Source organism: Ooceraea biroi, chromosome 13 (genome assembly GCF_003672135.1).
Source record: "Ooceraea biroi isolate clonal line C1 chromosome 13, Obir_v5.4, whole genome shotgun sequence".
NCBI lineage: Eukaryota > Metazoa > Arthropoda > Insecta > Hymenoptera > Formicidae > Ooceraea > Ooceraea biroi.
In genome coordinates this window covers 2,297,665-2,314,773 of record NC_039518.1, presented here as the reverse complement: position 1 = coordinate 2,314,773, position 17,109 = coordinate 2,297,665, and the positions used below count along the sequence as shown (strand labels likewise).

General features: G+C 40.2%; 3 protein-coding genes across 5 annotated transcripts in view; 1 reads left to right on the top strand and 2 right to left on the bottom strand.

The window, feature by feature from the left end:
• The window catches only part of LOC105279590 (disks large-associated protein 5), a 6,211-nt gene extending 220 nt beyond the window's left edge, over positions 1-5,991 (bottom strand). The window contains exons 1-3 of the mRNA XM_026974690.1: positions 5,737-5,991; positions 3,793-4,940; positions 193-1,522 (exon numbers count right to left, since the gene is read on the bottom strand). Coding sequence (XP_026830491.1) covers positions 193-1,522; positions 3,793-4,940; positions 5,737-5,911 — 2,653 coding nt within the window. The 5' untranslated portion in view covers positions 5,912-5,991. The remainder of the gene's footprint in view (positions 1-192; positions 1,523-3,792; positions 4,941-5,736) is intronic.
• A 2,668-nt stretch (positions 5,992-8,659) lies between these two features.
• Positions 8,660-9,772, top strand: LOC105279592 (selenoprotein F). Of its 3 annotated transcripts, none has more exons than XM_011339463.2 (5): positions 8,660-8,723; positions 8,854-8,969; positions 9,121-9,239; positions 9,325-9,446; positions 9,555-9,772. In XM_011339463.2, exons 2-5 carry the CDS (start codon positions 8,922-8,924, stop codon positions 9,734-9,736), a joined length of 471 nt encoding a protein of 156 aa, XP_011337765.1. In that variant the 5' UTR covers positions 8,660-8,723; positions 8,854-8,921; the 3' UTR covers positions 9,737-9,772. The 3 variants fall into 3 exon arrangements, with proteins under 3 accessions (XP_011337765.1, XP_011337764.1, XP_011337763.1); XM_011339462.2 differs by having other exon boundaries at positions 8,688-8,785; XM_011339461.2 differs by lacking the exon at positions 8,660-8,723 and having other exon boundaries at positions 8,742-8,969.
• A 1,455-nt stretch (positions 9,773-11,227) lies between these two features.
• On the bottom strand, positions 11,228-12,899 carry LOC113563244. Its single transcript, XM_026974622.1, has 3 exons — positions 12,676-12,899; positions 12,409-12,593; positions 11,228-12,317 (listed from the first exon to the last, which is right to left on the bottom strand). Exons 1-3 carry the CDS (start codon positions 12,755-12,757, stop codon positions 11,811-11,813), a joined length of 774 nt encoding a protein of 257 aa, XP_026830423.1. The 5' UTR covers positions 12,758-12,899; the 3' UTR covers positions 11,228-11,810.
• Between the last annotated feature and the right edge of the window lie 4,210 nt (positions 12,900-17,109).

Genomic DNA, 17,109 nt, shown 5'->3' with positions numbered 1-17,109 from the left:
GGAAGACGTTAGATATTATCAACTAGTTTGTACATTTTCTGCTAAGCTTAAATTTTTATTTAAGCTGTTAGTAAATTAAAAATATTAATATTTTAATATTTTTAATTTACTAACAGCTTAAATTAAAATATTACATTTTTGGAATGGAAGGTTTGGAAAAATATATAATAAAATATATAAACATTATATATAATATCGTATATAATGAGAAATACACAATAAATAAATTAAAGATTTTACGTAGCAATAATAACAAAAAACTGCTTACCAATTTGCTTGTCCTGTTGATCTTCACGCTATCGTTTGTCGTGATGGTTCTATTTCTAAGTATTTTTATTTCCGACTCGTCATTTCGTTCCAGTTCTGCATTCGAGATTGTCTCCGAGTTAACGGGAGTCCTGACATTAGTTTTTAACGGCGTTGCAGGCAACACATTTACATCATATTCTACTTCCTCGTCCGATGTACTGACACATCGAGTTCGATGCCTTGACCGTTTCCTAGACGCTGCAACCTCTCCATCGTCCGTCGCCGTTTTCTTACGAGACAGTGATTTGGATTGTCGCTTCTCGACCTGGATCGATACCTCGGCCGCAAACTCATCAAAGCCATTGGAATTTATGGAATTGTCAGAATCCTCAGCGTCGAAGTTCAACCTTTTCTCAGCGTTAATACTCTCTTCCACGCTTAACTCGTCCAACTCGAGATTGTCTATTCTGCTTAACGCAGCGGCTAGGCTTAATTTGGTCCGCGCTTCCTCATCAAGAGGAACCTCCCTTCTTCGAGCTATCGCATCATCAAAATTGACCTTGCATGCAGACTTGATACGAGCTTCCTTACTTAGGTCCTCCGATTTCTTTAATATACTTTTACCCGGCGTTTGGCCGGAATTAACGTACGTTATCGTGTCATCCAATTGGACCTCGGGCGTCTTACACATTTGACTTATCTTCATAGCTGCGAATGGACTCCTCAGCTTTTTGGACGCGCTAGCGCGGTGCAACTGTAGCAAATTTATCTTCGCATTTTCGTCTCGCGCGAAAGGTGACTTGCGTGGGTTTGAACCGATGGATTTGGATCTTGTCTTACGCCGAGCGGAATCGTTTTCCTTGGAGGACGTGGATTTCCTACTGCCCGGCAAAGTGAAGGCGCGCTCCTTATTCGCGTCCTGCAGCGGATCTTCTTTATTCAGCGGACTCGTTCCCGCCTCCATCTTCTTCTTTCTGGCAGCTAAGATCATTGACCGCAGTGCGCTTGGCTGCGATCTGTTTGGCGCGATCTGTTTTTTCGCGGGCATTCGCTTCTTTTTGCAAGCACCGAGCTTAGCAGCAGCGCAGTCGTCCTCCTGCCACTGTCTGTCGCGGCGTTCCTCCAACTTCGCGAACCGCGCGTCGCAATTTGCGACTTCCATGTACGTCATGTCCCAAAATCCCTGCAAGTCCCTACACGTGACCAGCATCTCTCCCCTGCCGGTTTCGCAGTCCTGCACCAAGCCGCGAAACCTTTCGAACTTTTTATTTATCTGTAAAATAATTATTATTCGACCATTAATTGGCAAGCTCAATTTAGTAATCAAATTCTAACGTTTCGACCAGGGTTTCTGTTCAGACAAAGATAATGATATTACATCAAAACTTCCTTCACAATAACATTAGAACTATGAAATATTGTGGACGAAATGATCATGATTTCAAACTGAAATGAACAACGTATTAAGGGGGGAGCCTGCTTTAGAACGTTGAAAATAAGGTATAATTTTACGAATTGTTTTGGAAAAACTATACAGCGGATCATTATAAAACTTTGATGCATTTATTAGTACATGTTTAAAGATAAAAAAAATTATTTTTTGATTTGAATATATCGCCTGTAGAGGTCGTCCTGGAGGCATCTTAGTGCAGCCGGCATTGTAAATTGGTGAGCATTCTCCTGCCTCCAAATTTCATCCAAACTGAAAAATTGAAATATTTTCTCGTTATTTATGAATTCCCATCGTCGATGAACCTTTAATATTCATAAAAACATTAAGTTAAAAATTATTTTTGCATGAAAAAGTTCAAAAACTTTGCCTAAAAATCGTACTTTTGTGTTCTAAGCTCCACCATTTTGGCACTTTTCAACTCTTTTCTTCTCTCTTTGGTTCATCGACGATGGTTATTCATAAATAACGAGAACATATTTCAATTTTTCAGTTTAGACGAAATTCGGAGGCAGGAGAATGCTCACCAATTTGCAATGCCGGCGACGCGGCTGCACTAAGATTTCTCCAGGACGACCTCTACAAGCGATATATTCAAATCAAAAAATAATTTTTTTATCTTTAAACATGTACTAATAAATGCATTGTACATTGGTGAGCATTCTCCTGCCTCCAAATTTCATCCAAACTGAAAAATTGAAATATTTTCTCGTTATTTATGAATTCCCATCGTCGATGAACCTTTAATATTCATAAAAACATTAAGTTAAACAATTATTTTTGCATGAAAAAGTTCAAAAACTTTGCCTAAAAATCGTACTTTTGTGTTCTAAGCTCCACCATTTTGGCACTTTTCAACTGTTTTCTTCTCTCTTTGGTTCATCGACGATGGTTATTCATAAATAACGAGAACATATTTCAATTTTTCAGTTTAGACGAAATTCGGAGGCAGGAGAATGCTCACCAATTTGCAATGCCGGCGACGCGGCTGCACTAAGATTTCTCCAGGACGACCTCTACAAGCGACATATTCAAATCAAAAAATAGTTTTTTTATCTTTAAACATGTACTAATAAATGCATTGTAAATTGGTGAGCATTCTCCTGCCTCCAAATTTCATCCAAACTGAAAAATTGAAATATTTTCTCGTTATTTATGAATTCCCATCGTCGATGAACCTTTAATGTTCATAAAAACATTAAGTTAAACAATTATTTTTGCATGAAAAAGTTCAAAAACTTTGCCTAAAAATCGTACTTTTGTGTTCTAAGCTCCACCATTTTGGCACTTTTCAACTGTTTTCTTCTCTCTGGTTCATCGACGATGGGAATTCATAAATAACGAGAACATATTTCAATTTTTCAGTTTAGACGAAATTCGGAGGCAGGAGAATGCTCACCAATTTGCAATGCCGGCGACGCGGCTGCACTAAGATTTCTCCAGGACGACCTCTACAAGCGATATATTCAAATCAAAAAATAGTTTTTTTATCTTTAAACATGTACTAATAAATGCATTGTACATTGGTGAGCATTCTCCTGCCTCCAAATTTCATCCAAACTGAAAAATTGAAATATTTTCTCGTTATTTATGAATTCCCATCGTCGATGAACCTTTAATATTCATAAAAACATTAAGTTAAACAATTATTTTTGCATGAAAAAGTTCAAAAACTTTGCCTAAAAATCGTACTTTTGTGTTCTAAGCTCCACCATTTTGGCACTTTTCAACTGTTTTCTTCTCTCTTTGGTTCATCGACGATGGTTATTCATAAATAACGAGAACATATTTCAATTTTTCAGTTTAGACGAAATTCGGAGGCAGGAGAATGCTCACCAATTTGCAATGCCGACGACGCGGCTGCACTAAGATTTCTCCAGGACGACCTCTACAAGCGATATATTCAAATAAAAAAATAATTTTTTTATCTTTAAACATGTACTAAAAAATGCATCAAAGTTTTATAATGATCTGCTGTATAGTTTCTCCAAAAACAATTCGTAAAATATACCTTATTTTCAGCGTTCTAAAGCAGGCCCCCCCCCCCCCCCTTAAACACACTGTTATCAATTACATCGTAAATTGGTATTTACCAGCAAATTCGTCTGCCCCACCGCTTGATTGATTTCGTACGCAGCGTCTTCTGGTACACCCTGCTCCGAGGTCTGGATGTCCAACCATTTCCTGCACAGATCCTGGAGCTTGTCGGTCTCCTTCTTCAGAATATACTTGAAGTACTGAGCAGTGCGTTCCTCCTCCTCGGCAGATATGTTTAAGTTTTTCATTACGGTCTCTTTGGTCGGGATTGCGTCGGACGGCGAACGGCCGATGCCGAGTCGCTGCTGTTGCTCCTTCCTAGCGTTTTTCTTGCCACGACTCAGCGTGAGGTACGGTGAGAAGGAAATGAGATTTTCCGTATCGCGGTTGCCTTTGTTGACATCAACTGAATCAGCCTCGCGCGATGGTGTCTTCGTATTATCGTTCGATGAAGGTTGTCCCTCCTGCGGGGCATCTCTCTCTATATTCTCGTGTTTACTCGACGCTGTTACCGTTTCTTTGATTTCGAACGTGCTATTTAGATCGGGAACCGGTTCATTTAGCTTTTGCTGTGATTTTCGTTTATTCGACGACGACTTTGGACTTGAGGTCTTGATTCCTACACTCCTATTACCAGAGATGTTTGTATTTAATTCTTCCGATGGTTTGACTTTCAGCTCACTCTTAACGTTATTTGTGTTGAATAGATTGAAGTCAGCTTGTTTGCCTTTTACAAAGAAATCTCCTTTCTCCTGTGGCGTTTCCTCAACTGGTGGCACAAGACCAAAGAGAGGCAGCTTTTGCAGTCCAGATGGGGGTCTGAACTCGTGATTAGCAGGAGCAAATGATTTTGGCTTCTTCTTATCGGATGTTTTGATATTTTGGGCGTTTGAATTGAGATGCTGTTTTGCCGAAGTGGAAGCTACGTCCTTTGAGCCCGTTGCTACTTGCTTAACAAGTAGATTTTTAGCCAACAATCGCTTTTCCGTTGCTCTGGTAATCCGTTTTGGCACATCATTCTGACGCATTGCCTTCACTTTTGTGGATGATTGTGCAGATGTTGTATTCCAAGGAGAAGATAAAGAATGGTGAACAACACCAACTTTGAAAGCAGGCTTCTTCTTGGCAGCCTCCAATTGTTTTTTTCTTTCACGTTCTTCCTTCCATTTTTGTAACTTCTTGAAACGTTCATTTTTCAATTTCCCTGTTGACAAAATCATTTCTGTTTCAATACAACATTGCTAAGAGAAATAGCTTTCTTAAGATAAATAATCATAAAAACAAGAGCGAGTAATAAGCACTTAGAAAACTGTACGTATTTTGTTATATGAACACGTTATATTATGTAGTTCTTTTTGTTATTTATTGATAAAAAGAATTTCTTTTTCTAATACTTTCGCAATTTTTATAAAATTATAATATAATATGTATGTATACAATTTGATATTCTAGAACTACTTTTTTCCTACTAAGCCAGCGGCACATGGTGCTTGTTTTCGTGCTGTTTTTCTAGCTAGCATGGAATTGCGACACACGATTTGTTGCCTGATTTCAAGCAACGAATTGCGTGTCACAATTCCATGCTAGCTAGAAATCCAGCACGAAAACAAGCACCGTGTGCCGCTGGCTTAAAACAATTTCTTTACAACTATTGAAAATTTGACACATGGGGAGAAATCAAACCAAGATAATTTATCTTTATTTTTACACAATTGTTTAATTGTTTACACAAAAAACTTTATACACGCTTTCTTAGAATCTTGCGAGCTACCAAAGTGCACGCAGTATTGGGACAAATTTTATAGCTCATAAAATAGCGGCAAATGAAGAAGAATGACAAGATTCTAAAGCGCTCGAATAACAAAAATATGGAATAGTTTTGAACGGGATTGATGAGCAAGATTATCTCGAGAAAAAGTGGCAGAACCGGTTACCTCAAATTTTATCACGATAATACGTGCCGTGCCATTAAATAATTAAATATTTTGCCGAAGACTCACCGGATTCCGGACTCGGGGGCGCCGAGACGTCCTGCAGCTGACGAGTCTGGTCAAAGGCACGCGTTCGGATCTCCCTGCGTGATTTATCTTGTTTATAGGCGCGTACATTTCTATTGTGACCAACGTCGCCGAAACCTAGTCGCGGATTCTTGTATTGTTGCTTGAAATTCGACATCTTGCGATCGCCAGCCCGATAAACGATCAACGTCCGCGCAACACGCGTAACGGCACAACTGAAAATGACTTCAAATTGTTTGCTATGGCGCTGAACGTTATAGGCGGACGTGCGCCACGCCTCTCATTGGCCAGTTCAAACTAGGGAAAAGAGTTCCACCAATCCCGCACACAGAACGCGGCAAAGCGGCGGCCAATCACCGTCCTGCTTTTCGGTATTATCAGAAAAGCAAGACGGTGATTGGCCACCGCGTTGCCGCGTCCTGCAGAAGCAGGAGCCCATAGAAATATTCTACATATGACCACGGTATAATGATATACAGTAGGGACAAAGAGCGTCGGCACCTTTGATCTTTTTCAGCCGATCCGCCATGTCTTCGGGCGGCAAGTAGCGTATCAATAATATTAGAAACCACCGCTATCAGCAACTATTTTTAATGTGTTTTCTTAAAAAAAAATTACATATTTTATAAATACATAAGTAATGCATACCTTTCTTTCTCTTGTGGAAAGCGAAAAAATGATACATTATCATCATTAATCATTGTGAAAACAATTTTGCACCGCACACACTCGATGTATTCTCTTAGACATTGTTTTTAACAAAAGCACAAAACAAACAATACAATACAATATACGAATTCTTATGTTTGGTTATGTTTCTCTATCTATAGTGATCACAGTTACGGAGATAATGTGCGTTCTTTACTTTGAACGGGATTGGAAGCCGCCCAAGAACATGGCCGCTTGGGATGCGCAAGCAAACCTGCGCGGCTGACTCGAAAACGGGTGCTTGTCCCTATAAATAAAGTCCTGTAGAGCGGACTTTCTTTCTATCTCTACTTCATTTGTGGAAAAGGATTGTTTATTCTGCACAAGCAATAAAGAGCATTTTCGAAACTGCAATTACCATCGCTATAGTGAAAAAATAGTTCACTAGCAACTCCAGGATCACCTTAAGGCGGAAGCGCAGACTTTGGGCTCCCGCACATAGAACGCGGCAAAGCGGCAACGCGGCGGCCAATCACCGTCTTGCTTTTCGGTATTATCAGAAAAGCAAGACGGTGATTGGCCACCGCGTTGCCGCGTCCTGCAGAAGCAGGAGCCCATAGAAATATTCTACATATGACCACGGTATAATGATATACAGTAGGGACAAAGAGCGTCGGCACCTTTGATCTTTTTCAGCCAATCCGCCATGTCTTCGGGCGGCAAGTAGCGTATCAATAATATTAGAAACCACCGCTATCAGTAACTATTTTTAATGTGTTTTCTTAAAAACAATTACATATTTTATAAATACATAAGTAATGCATACCTTTCTTTCTCTTGTGGAAAGCGAAAAAATGATATATTATCATCATTAATCATTGTGAAAACAATTTTGCACCGCACACACTCGATGTATTCTCTTAGACATTGTTTTTAACAAAAGCACAAAACAAACAATACAATACAATATACGAAGTTTTATGTTTGGTTATGTTTCTCTATCTATAGTGATCACAGTTACGGAGATAATGTGCGTTCTTTACTTTGAACGGGATTGGAAGCCGCCCAAGAACATGGCCGCTTGGGATGCGCAAGCAAACCTGCGCGGCTGACTCGAAAACGGGTGCTTGTCCCTATAAATAAAGTCCTGTAGAGCGGACTTTTTTTCTATCTCTACTTCATTTGTGGAAAAGGATTGTTTATTCTGCACAAGCAATAAAGAGCATTTTCGAAACTGCAATTACCATCGCTATAGTGAAAAAATAGTTCACTAGCAACTCCAGGATCACCTTAAGGCGGAAGCGCAGACTTTGGGTTCCCGCACATAGAACGCGGCAAAGCGGCGGCCAATCACCGTCTTGCTTTTCGGTATTATCAGAAAAGCAAGATGGTGATTGGCCACCGCGTTGCCGCGTCCTGCAGAAGCAGGAGCCCATAGAAATATTCTACATATGACCACGGTATAATGATATACAGTAGGGACAAAGAGCGTCGGCACCTTTGATCTTTTTCAGCCGATCCGCCATGTCTTCGGGCGGCAAGTAGCGTATCAATAATATTAGAAACCACCGCTATCAGTAACTATTTTTAATGTGTTTTCTTAAAAACAATTACATATTTTATAAATACATAAGTAATGCATACCTTTCTTTCTCTTGTGGAAAGCGAAAAAATGATATATTATCATCATTAATCATTGTGAAAACAATTTTGCACCGCACACACTCGATGTATTCTCTTAGACATTGTTTTTAACAAAAGCACAAAACAAACAATACAATACAATATACGAATTCTTATGTTTGGTTATGTTTCTCTAGCTATAGTGATCACAGTTACGGAGATAATGTGCGTTCTTTACTTTGAACGGGATTGGAAGCCGCCCAAGAACATGGCCGCTTGGGATGCGCAAGCAAACCTGCGCGGCTGACTCGAAAACGGGTGCTTGTCCCTATAAATAAAGTCCTGTAGAGCGGACTTTTTTTCTATCTCTACTTCATTTGTGGAAAAGGATTGTTTATTCTGCACAAGCAATAAAGAGCATTTTCGAAACTGCAATTACCATCGCTATAGTGAAAAAATAGTTCACTAGCAACTCCAGGATCACCTTAAGGCGGAAGCGCAGACTTTGGGCTCCCGCACATAGAACGCGGCAAAGCGGCAACGCGGCGGCCAATCACCGTCTTGCTTTTCGGTATTATCAGAAAAGCAAGACGGTGATTGGCCACCGCGTTGCCGCGTCCTGCAGAAGCAGGAGCCCATGGAAATATTCTACATATGATAATCGGAGTCGGCTAGTTCCTTATGTAAAAGTTTCAGAAGTACGTCAAAGGTTATATTTTGTTTCCGTAATTGAAAAATATCTCACACTGTCATAAACGAAGTAAATTATTTTTTCGCTTTTTTTTGCACGCATTCGTGTGATAGTAACAAGCAAACTTTGCATTTCAGTATTACATTTGTACTGTCCCGTTTAATTGCTTCACAATTTCGGCAATATCATCGAAAGAAGAGACAGAATGAGTTATTTACTGTACACGACGATTCTACTTTCATTCCTCATGGCAGTAAGTAGAAATGTAATCCTCATGGAGCAACGCGAAGTGGAAATTAAATTTTTAAATCGCCTCGCGATTGTAATTATATTGACAAAATACACTTAAAACAATTCTAACAGATTTAGAGTCAAGTTGCATCAGGTAACGATGCTTGTTACAGGTAAACAATGTCATCGCGGAATTTTCAGCGGAAGACTGCAAAGCGTTAGGATTTCACAAAGCCAACTTACTCTGCTCAACGTGTCAACGCTTCGACACGCCTAATTTAACAAAGATTTTGTACGTCACGTTGCAATATCAAATCTGTTTTTTCAAAAAACAAAGCATACGGCGTATAAATATTTTATTTCGTAAATTCTTTTAGTGCTACATGTGAGGAATGTTGTCTGAGAGATAACGATTATGATTTAGCCGGATCCAAGCGTTATCCTAAGGCTGTTCTCGAGGTTTGCACGTGCAAATTCGGACAGTACCCCCAGATACAAGGTACCAATGTGACGTGACGTTCGGATGTCGATTTATTCCTAACAACTTAAAGATTATCTCTTGCAATGCGAGCCTTGCTGCAGATATATATATATATATCTTTTCCAGCCTTCATTAAAAGTGATCGACCAAAGAAATATAAAAATCTTAGTATTAAGTACGTGAGAGGTCTAGATCCAATCATCAAGCTGTACGACGGGGAGAATAGAGTCGAGGATGTACTCGATATTCACAAGTGGGACACGGACTCTGTAGATGAATTTTTGTCAACTCACCTTGCCAAGGATTAGTAATAAAATTAGGAAATATATTGCATTGATACATGATCTATTGAATTATTAATATACCCATGTAACATATATGAATGTATACAGTGTGTGTATATGTGTGTGTGTGTGTGTGACTATATTCGGGCATGCGCATGTGTACACATTACAATTATTATTCAATGTCTTTTTTGCACTCCTATAATCCGCTAATTATCGCACTTCTCTTACATATTCTTAAGGGGGGAGCCTGCTTTAGAACGCTGAAAATAAGGTATATTTTACGAATTGTTTTTGGAGAAACTATACAGCAGATCATTATAAAACTTTGATGCATTTTTTAGTACATGTTTAAAGATAAAAAAACTATTTTTTGATTTGAATATGTCGCTTGTAGAGGTCGTCCTGGAGAAATCTTAGTGCAGCCGCGTCGCCGGCATTGCAAATTGGTGAGCATTCTCCTGCCTCCAAATTTCATCCAAACTGAAAAATTGAAATATTTTCTCGTTATTTATGAATAACCATCGTCGATGAACCAAAGAGAGAAGAAAAAAGTTGAAAAGTGCCAAAATGGTGGAGCTTAGAACACAAAAGTACGATTTTAGGCAAAGTTTTTGAACTTTTTCATGCAAAAATAATTGTTTAACTTAATGTTTTTATGAATATTAAAGGTTCATCGACGATGGGAATTCATAAATAACGAGAAAATATTTCAATTTTTCAGTTTGGATGAAATTTGGAGGCAGGAGAATGCTCACCAATTTACAATGCATTTATTAGTACATGTTTAAAGATAAAAAAAACTATTTTTTGATTTGAATATATCGCTTGTAGAGGTCGTCCTGGAGAAATCTTAGTGCAGCCGCGTCGCCGGCATTGCAAATTGGTGAGCATTCTCCTGCCTCCAAATTTCGTCTGAACTGAAAAATTGAAATATGTTCTCGTTATTTATGAATTCCCATCGTCGATGAACCAAAGAGAGAAGAAAAGAGTTGAAAAGTGCCAAAATGGTGGAGCTTAGAACAAAAAGTACGATTTTTAGGCAAAGTTTTTGAACTTTTTCATGCAAAAATAATTGTTTAACTTAATGTTTTTATGAATATTAAAGGCTCATCGACGATGGGAATTCATAAATAACGAGAAAATATTTCAATTTTTCAGTTTGGATGAAATTTGGAGGCAGGAGAATGCTCACCAATTTACAATGCCTCCAGGACGACCTCTACAGGCGATATATTCAAATCAAAAAATAATTTTTTTTATCTCTAAACATGTACTAATAAATGCATCAAAGTTTTATAATGATCCACTGTACAGTTTCTCCAAAAAATTCGTAAAATTATACCTTATTTTCAACGTTCTAAAGCAGGCTCCCCCCTTAACGCGTGACACCTAATATTGCGTTTTGAAATTGTCAAGATTCTCCGTTTACGTAGCAACTTCGCGTTACAATGAGAGAAAAGAGCCTTCTCTCGCGAAAGTTTGTTTTTTTACGTGATAATGCACACTCATTTGTTTTTTTTACATTTGTTTTAACAAAAAATCTAATTGCTTTAATCCTAATGTGAGGCGTATCGAGCAATAGAATCGTTAAAATATTTATACGATTATGTGTAAAGAACAAGATATCGATCATCAGTTTTGGCTTCAGAGTGGAGCCATGCTTCATTCATCATTTTTGTTGTCCAAAATCAACGTTACTTATTTTACAATCGCGTAGATACGTTAAATTATATATGTATATACTTCAATTTCATCGTCGAGAGACACGGAAGATAAAAGTGCGCGATGGGTGACTAAAAATGTCCATATTATCGTATAAAAACGCTCGCCGCTCTTCCTTCTCATCACAGTACACGATACTGAATTGTAAGATAATACACACTCACAGATAAGAATACGTGTAATACACATATACTATTAGTAATATTACACAAGCATTCTACATACGCTTGGATGATGAAAACGTATTTCATTCTTAATTCGTTAAAACTTCGAATAAAAGTGTAATTGAATTTTTTTTCGTTTTGATACATTTTATTCCTGCGTTTTTTTACTTTCGGTGCTTGCCGCTGTTCCGTGAATCGCAATTACCTCCTTATCGCCGGGATCTCCTGGCGCGCGGACCACCGCGGCCGCGTGAGTACGCGCGACCCCCCCTGGGCGACTTTACCTGAGGACCCGGATTACGGTCCACCTTCTGCATGGACTTCTCATGATCCGCGTGCTCCTTCTCGTCCGCGTCGTCGATCAAATTGCTCATCTCGATGTCGTCGTCGTTGTCTATATCCGCCCACGCTTCCTCGACCGGCAATTTCTTGTCTTGCACGTTAGCCGCGTTGCCCGCGACCGTTGCAGTCTCCACCTTCACCTCCGTCTCGCGATTCTCCTCCTCCTCCGACTCGGTAGCGTCGGCTTCCAGCGGATCGTATTTCTCCTCCCCGTCCGACTTCTTCGGCGCCACGTTCGCGGCATCGACCTTATCCTCGATCGCCTCCTTGTCAAGGCGAGGAGGCGTGTCGGCCCCCTCGTCCTTGCCGTTATCGATCTTACGGCGCTTCCAGTTACCGTCGCACTCGTCCTTAATCTCAACGCTCTTCTCGTTCTACGAATGCAATATTACGATTTGTAAAACTTGGGACTCGAGTATCTCTAACGTGACGTTCTTTTTTTCTCTCTCTCGCGATTTCGTTTACCTCGGCCTGTTCGGTCTCCTTCGTCTCCGCAGCCGTCGTGTTCGACGTTAAGGACTTCACCTCCGACACGAAGTTGCGATAGTGGGTGATGCTGCGCAGGTGAGCGTTCATGTCTTCAGTCAGGAGCATGAATCGTCGGCAACGCTCGCAGTAGAATCCCTGAACTTCCTTCACCATGGATTTACCTGGACGATGGAATTTTTTTGATAAAAATTGCGAAGACGCACAAATAATGTACGCATGTAAAATTGATTCACTGAACCGTACCGATAGCGATCTGATGCTGGCGGCAATATTTGTAAGACGGCACTTTGAACTTCCTCTCGTTCATATTTTCCGTGATATCCATTACGTACTCCTGCTCTCCCACGTCCTCCTCCTTATCGTTCTTCGCGTCGTGGCACACGTCCTTATCCTCGTCCTCCGCCGTGCGAACCTCGGCCTCTCCTTTCGCCAGTTTCTCTGCAAATATATTTCGTCAATTAGATTTTATGATTTTATTAGGAGTTTGATTTAGTTTTGAGGGTTTTGCAACAGATGGCTGTAGTGTCAGTTTGTTCCAATAGCTGTTTCCGATAACTGTTGTTTCTTACGATGTGAACATTATCCATGACATTTAGTAGCATTATAGCAATAGATGCAATAACAGTCGCGTTTATATCATCGTAAAAATGCAACTTCCGATAGAGCATTTTCGACATGCGTTGCTTTTGGTTTTTAATCAAAAGAAAACTGCGGCTGACGGTTATAGAATTCTTGTGGAAACTTATGGTGACGCAGAATCACCATCAATTAAGACGTGTGAATACTGGTTTAGACGCTTTAAAAGTGGTGATACTGATGTGAAGACCAAAGAACGCTCGGGACAACCAAGAAAGCTTGAAAATGCGGATTTGCAAGCATTATTGCACGAAAATCCAACACAATCCACTTCAGAACTTGCCAGAGCATTAAATGTTGATCGTACAACAGTTGCCAAACATTCACATGAAATGGGAAAAATTCAGAAAGAAGGGAAATGGGTTCGACATCAATTATCGGAAAGTGCCATTTGAACATTTGCATTTCGTTGATCGCCAGGCACAAAAAGAAGAGTCTTTTGTCTCGGATTGTTACTGGGGATGAAAAGTGGATCTATTTTGATAATCTGAAACGCGGAAAATCATGGGTGGATCCAGGCGAACCATCAACATCCACTCCGAGACGCAATATTCACGGTTATAAAGTAATGTTCTGTATTTGGTGGGATAGTGTACTACGAGCTGTTAAATCCGCACGAGACTGTCACGGCTGATCGTTATCGACACCAATTGAACAAGTTGAAGCAAGCATTGAACCAAAAACGACCACCAATTGCGAGCAAACGACGGAAAGTGATTCTTCTTCGTGACAACGCTCGACCTCACGTTGCGTTATCAGTGAAACAAACACTATTAGAGCTTGAATGGGAAGTCTTCTCCGGACATTGCTCCATGCGATTATTATTTGTTCCGGTCGATGCAACACGCTTTAGAGGATACACACTTTCATAATTTCGAAGAAGTGCGAAAATTCGTCGACGAATGGATCAACTGAAAAGAAGAGTCATTTTATCGTGGTGGAATCCATCTCTTGCCAGAGCATTAAATGTTGATCGTACAACAGTTACCAAACATTTACATGAAATGGAAAAACTTCAGAAATAAGGGAAATGGGTTCGACATCAATTATCGGAAAGTGCCATTTGAACATTTGCATTTCGTTGATCGCCAGGCACAAAAAGAAGAGTCTTTTGTCTCGGATTGTTACTGGGGATGAAAAGTGGATCTATTTTGATAATCTGAAACGCGGAAAATCATGGGTGGATCCAGGCGAACCATCAACATCCACTCCGAGACGCAATATTCACGGTTATAAAGTAATGTTCTGTATTTGGTGGGATAGTGTACTACGAGCTGTTAAATCCGCACGAGACTGTCACGGCTGATCGTTATCGACACCAATTGAACAAGTTGAAGCAAGCATTGAACCAAAAACGACCACCAATTGCGAGCAAACGACGGAAAGTGATTCTTCTTCGTGACAACGCTCGACCTCACGTTGCGTTATCAGTGAAAGAAACACTATTAGAGCTTGAATGGCAAGTCTTCTCCGGACATTGCTCCATGCGATTATTATTTGTTCCGGTCGATGCAACACGCTTTAGAGGATACACACTTTGATAATTTCGAAGTGCGAAAATTCGTCGACGAATGGATCGACTCAAAAGAAGAGTCATTTTATCGTGGTGGAATCCATCTCTTGCCAGAGCATTAAATGTTGATCGTACAACAGTTACCAAACATTTACATGAAATGGAAAAACTTCAGAAATAAGGGAAATGGGTTCGACATCAATTATCGGAAAGTGCCATTTGAACATTTGCATTTCGTTGATCGCCAGGCAAAAAAAGAAGAGTCTTTTGTCTCGGATTGTTACTGGGGATGAAAAGTGGATCTATTTTGATAATCCGAAACGCGGAAAATCATGGGTGGATCCAGGCGAACCATCAACATCCACTCCGAGACGCAATATTCACGGTTCAAAAGTAATGCTCTGTATTTGGTGGGATAGTGCACTACGAGCTGTTAAATCCGCACGAGACTGTCACGGCTGATCGTTATCGACACCAATTGTACAAGTTGAAGCAAGCATTGGACGAAAAACGACCACCAATTGCGAGCAAACGACGGAAAGTGATTCTTCTTCGTGACAACGCTCGACCTCACGTTGCGTTATCAGTGAAACAAACACTATTAGAGCTTGAATGGCAAGTCTTCTCCGGACATTGCTCCATGCGATTATTATTTGTTCCGGTCGATGCAACACGCTTTAGAGGATACACACTTTCATAATTTCGAAGAAGTGCGAAAATTCGTCGACGAATGGATCAACTGAAAAGAAGAGTCATTTTATCGTGGTGGAATCCATCTCTTGCCAGAGCATTAAATGTTGATCGTACAACAGTTACCAAACATTTACATGAAATGGGAAAAACTTCAGAAAGAAGGGAAATGGGTTCGACATCAATTATCGGAAAGTGCCATTTGAACATTTGCATTTCGTTGATCGCCAGGCAAAAAAGAAGAGTCTTTTGTCTCGGATTGTTACTGGGGATGAAAAGTGGATCTATTTTGATAATCCGAAACGCGGAAAATCATGGGTGGATCCAGGCGAACCATCAACATCCACTCCGAGACGCAATATTCACGGTTCAAAAGTAATGCTCTGTATTTGGTGGGATAGTGTACTATGAGCTGTTAAATCCGCACGAGACTGTCACGGCTGATCGTTATCGACACCAATTGTACAAGTTGAAGCAAGCATTGGACCAAAAACGACCACCAATTGCGAGTAAACGACGGAAAGTGATTCTTCTTCGTGACAACGCTCGACCTCACGTTGCGTTATCAGTGAAACAAACACTATTAGAGCTTGAATGGCAAGTCTTCTCCGGACATTGCTCCATGCGATTATTATTTGTTCCGGTCGATGCAACACGCTTTAGAGGATACACACTTTGATAATTTGGAAGAAGTGCGAAAATTCGTCGACGAATGGATCAACTGAAAAGAAGAGTCATTTTATCGTGGTGGAATCCATCTCTTGCCAGAGCATTAAATGTTGATCGTACAACAGTTACCAAACATTTACATGAAATGGGAAAAACTTCAGAAAGAAGGGAAATGGGTTCGACATCAATTATCGGAAAGTGCCATTGCGAACCGGTTGAACATTTGCATTTCGTTGATCGCCAGGCAAAAAAAGAAGAGTCTTTTGTCTCGGATTGTTACTGGGGATGAAAAGTGGATCTATTTTGATAATCCGAAACGCAGAAAATCATGGGTGGATCCAGGCGAACCATCAACATCCACTCCGAGACGCAATATTCACGGTTCAAAAGTAATGCTCTGTATTTGGTGGGATAGTGTACTATGAGCTGTTAAATCCGCACGAGACTGTCACGGCTGATCGTTATCGACACCAATTGTACAAGTTGAAGCAAGCATTGGACCAAAAACGACCACCAATTGCGAGCAAACGACGGAAAGTGATTCTTCTTCGTGACAACGCTCGACCTCACGTTGCGTTATCAGTGAAACAAACACTATTAGAGCTTGAATGGCAAGTCTTCTCCGGACATTGCTCCATGCGATTATTATTTGTTCCGGTCGATGCAACACGCTTTAGAGGATACACACTTTGATAATTTGGAAGAAGTGCGAAAATTCGTCGACGAATGGATCAACTGAAAAGAAGAGTCATTTTATCGTGGTGGAATCCATCTCTTGCCAGAGCATTAAATGTTGATCGTACAACAGTTACCAAACATTTACATGAAATGGGAAAAATTCAGAAAGAAGGGAAATGGGTTCGACATCAATTATCGGAAAGTGCCATTGCGACCGGTTGAACATTTGCATTTCGTTGATCGCCAGGCAAAAAAAGAAGAGTCTTTTGTCTCGGATTGTTACTGGGGATGAAAAGTGGATCTATTTTGATAATCCGAAACGCGGAAAATCATGGGTGGATCCAGGCGAACCATCAACATCCACTCCGAGACGCAATATTCACGGTTCAAAAGTAATGCTCTGTATTTGGTGGGATAGTGTACTATGAGCTGTTAAATCCGCACGAGACTGTCACGGCTGATCGTTATCGACACCAATTGTACAAGTTGAA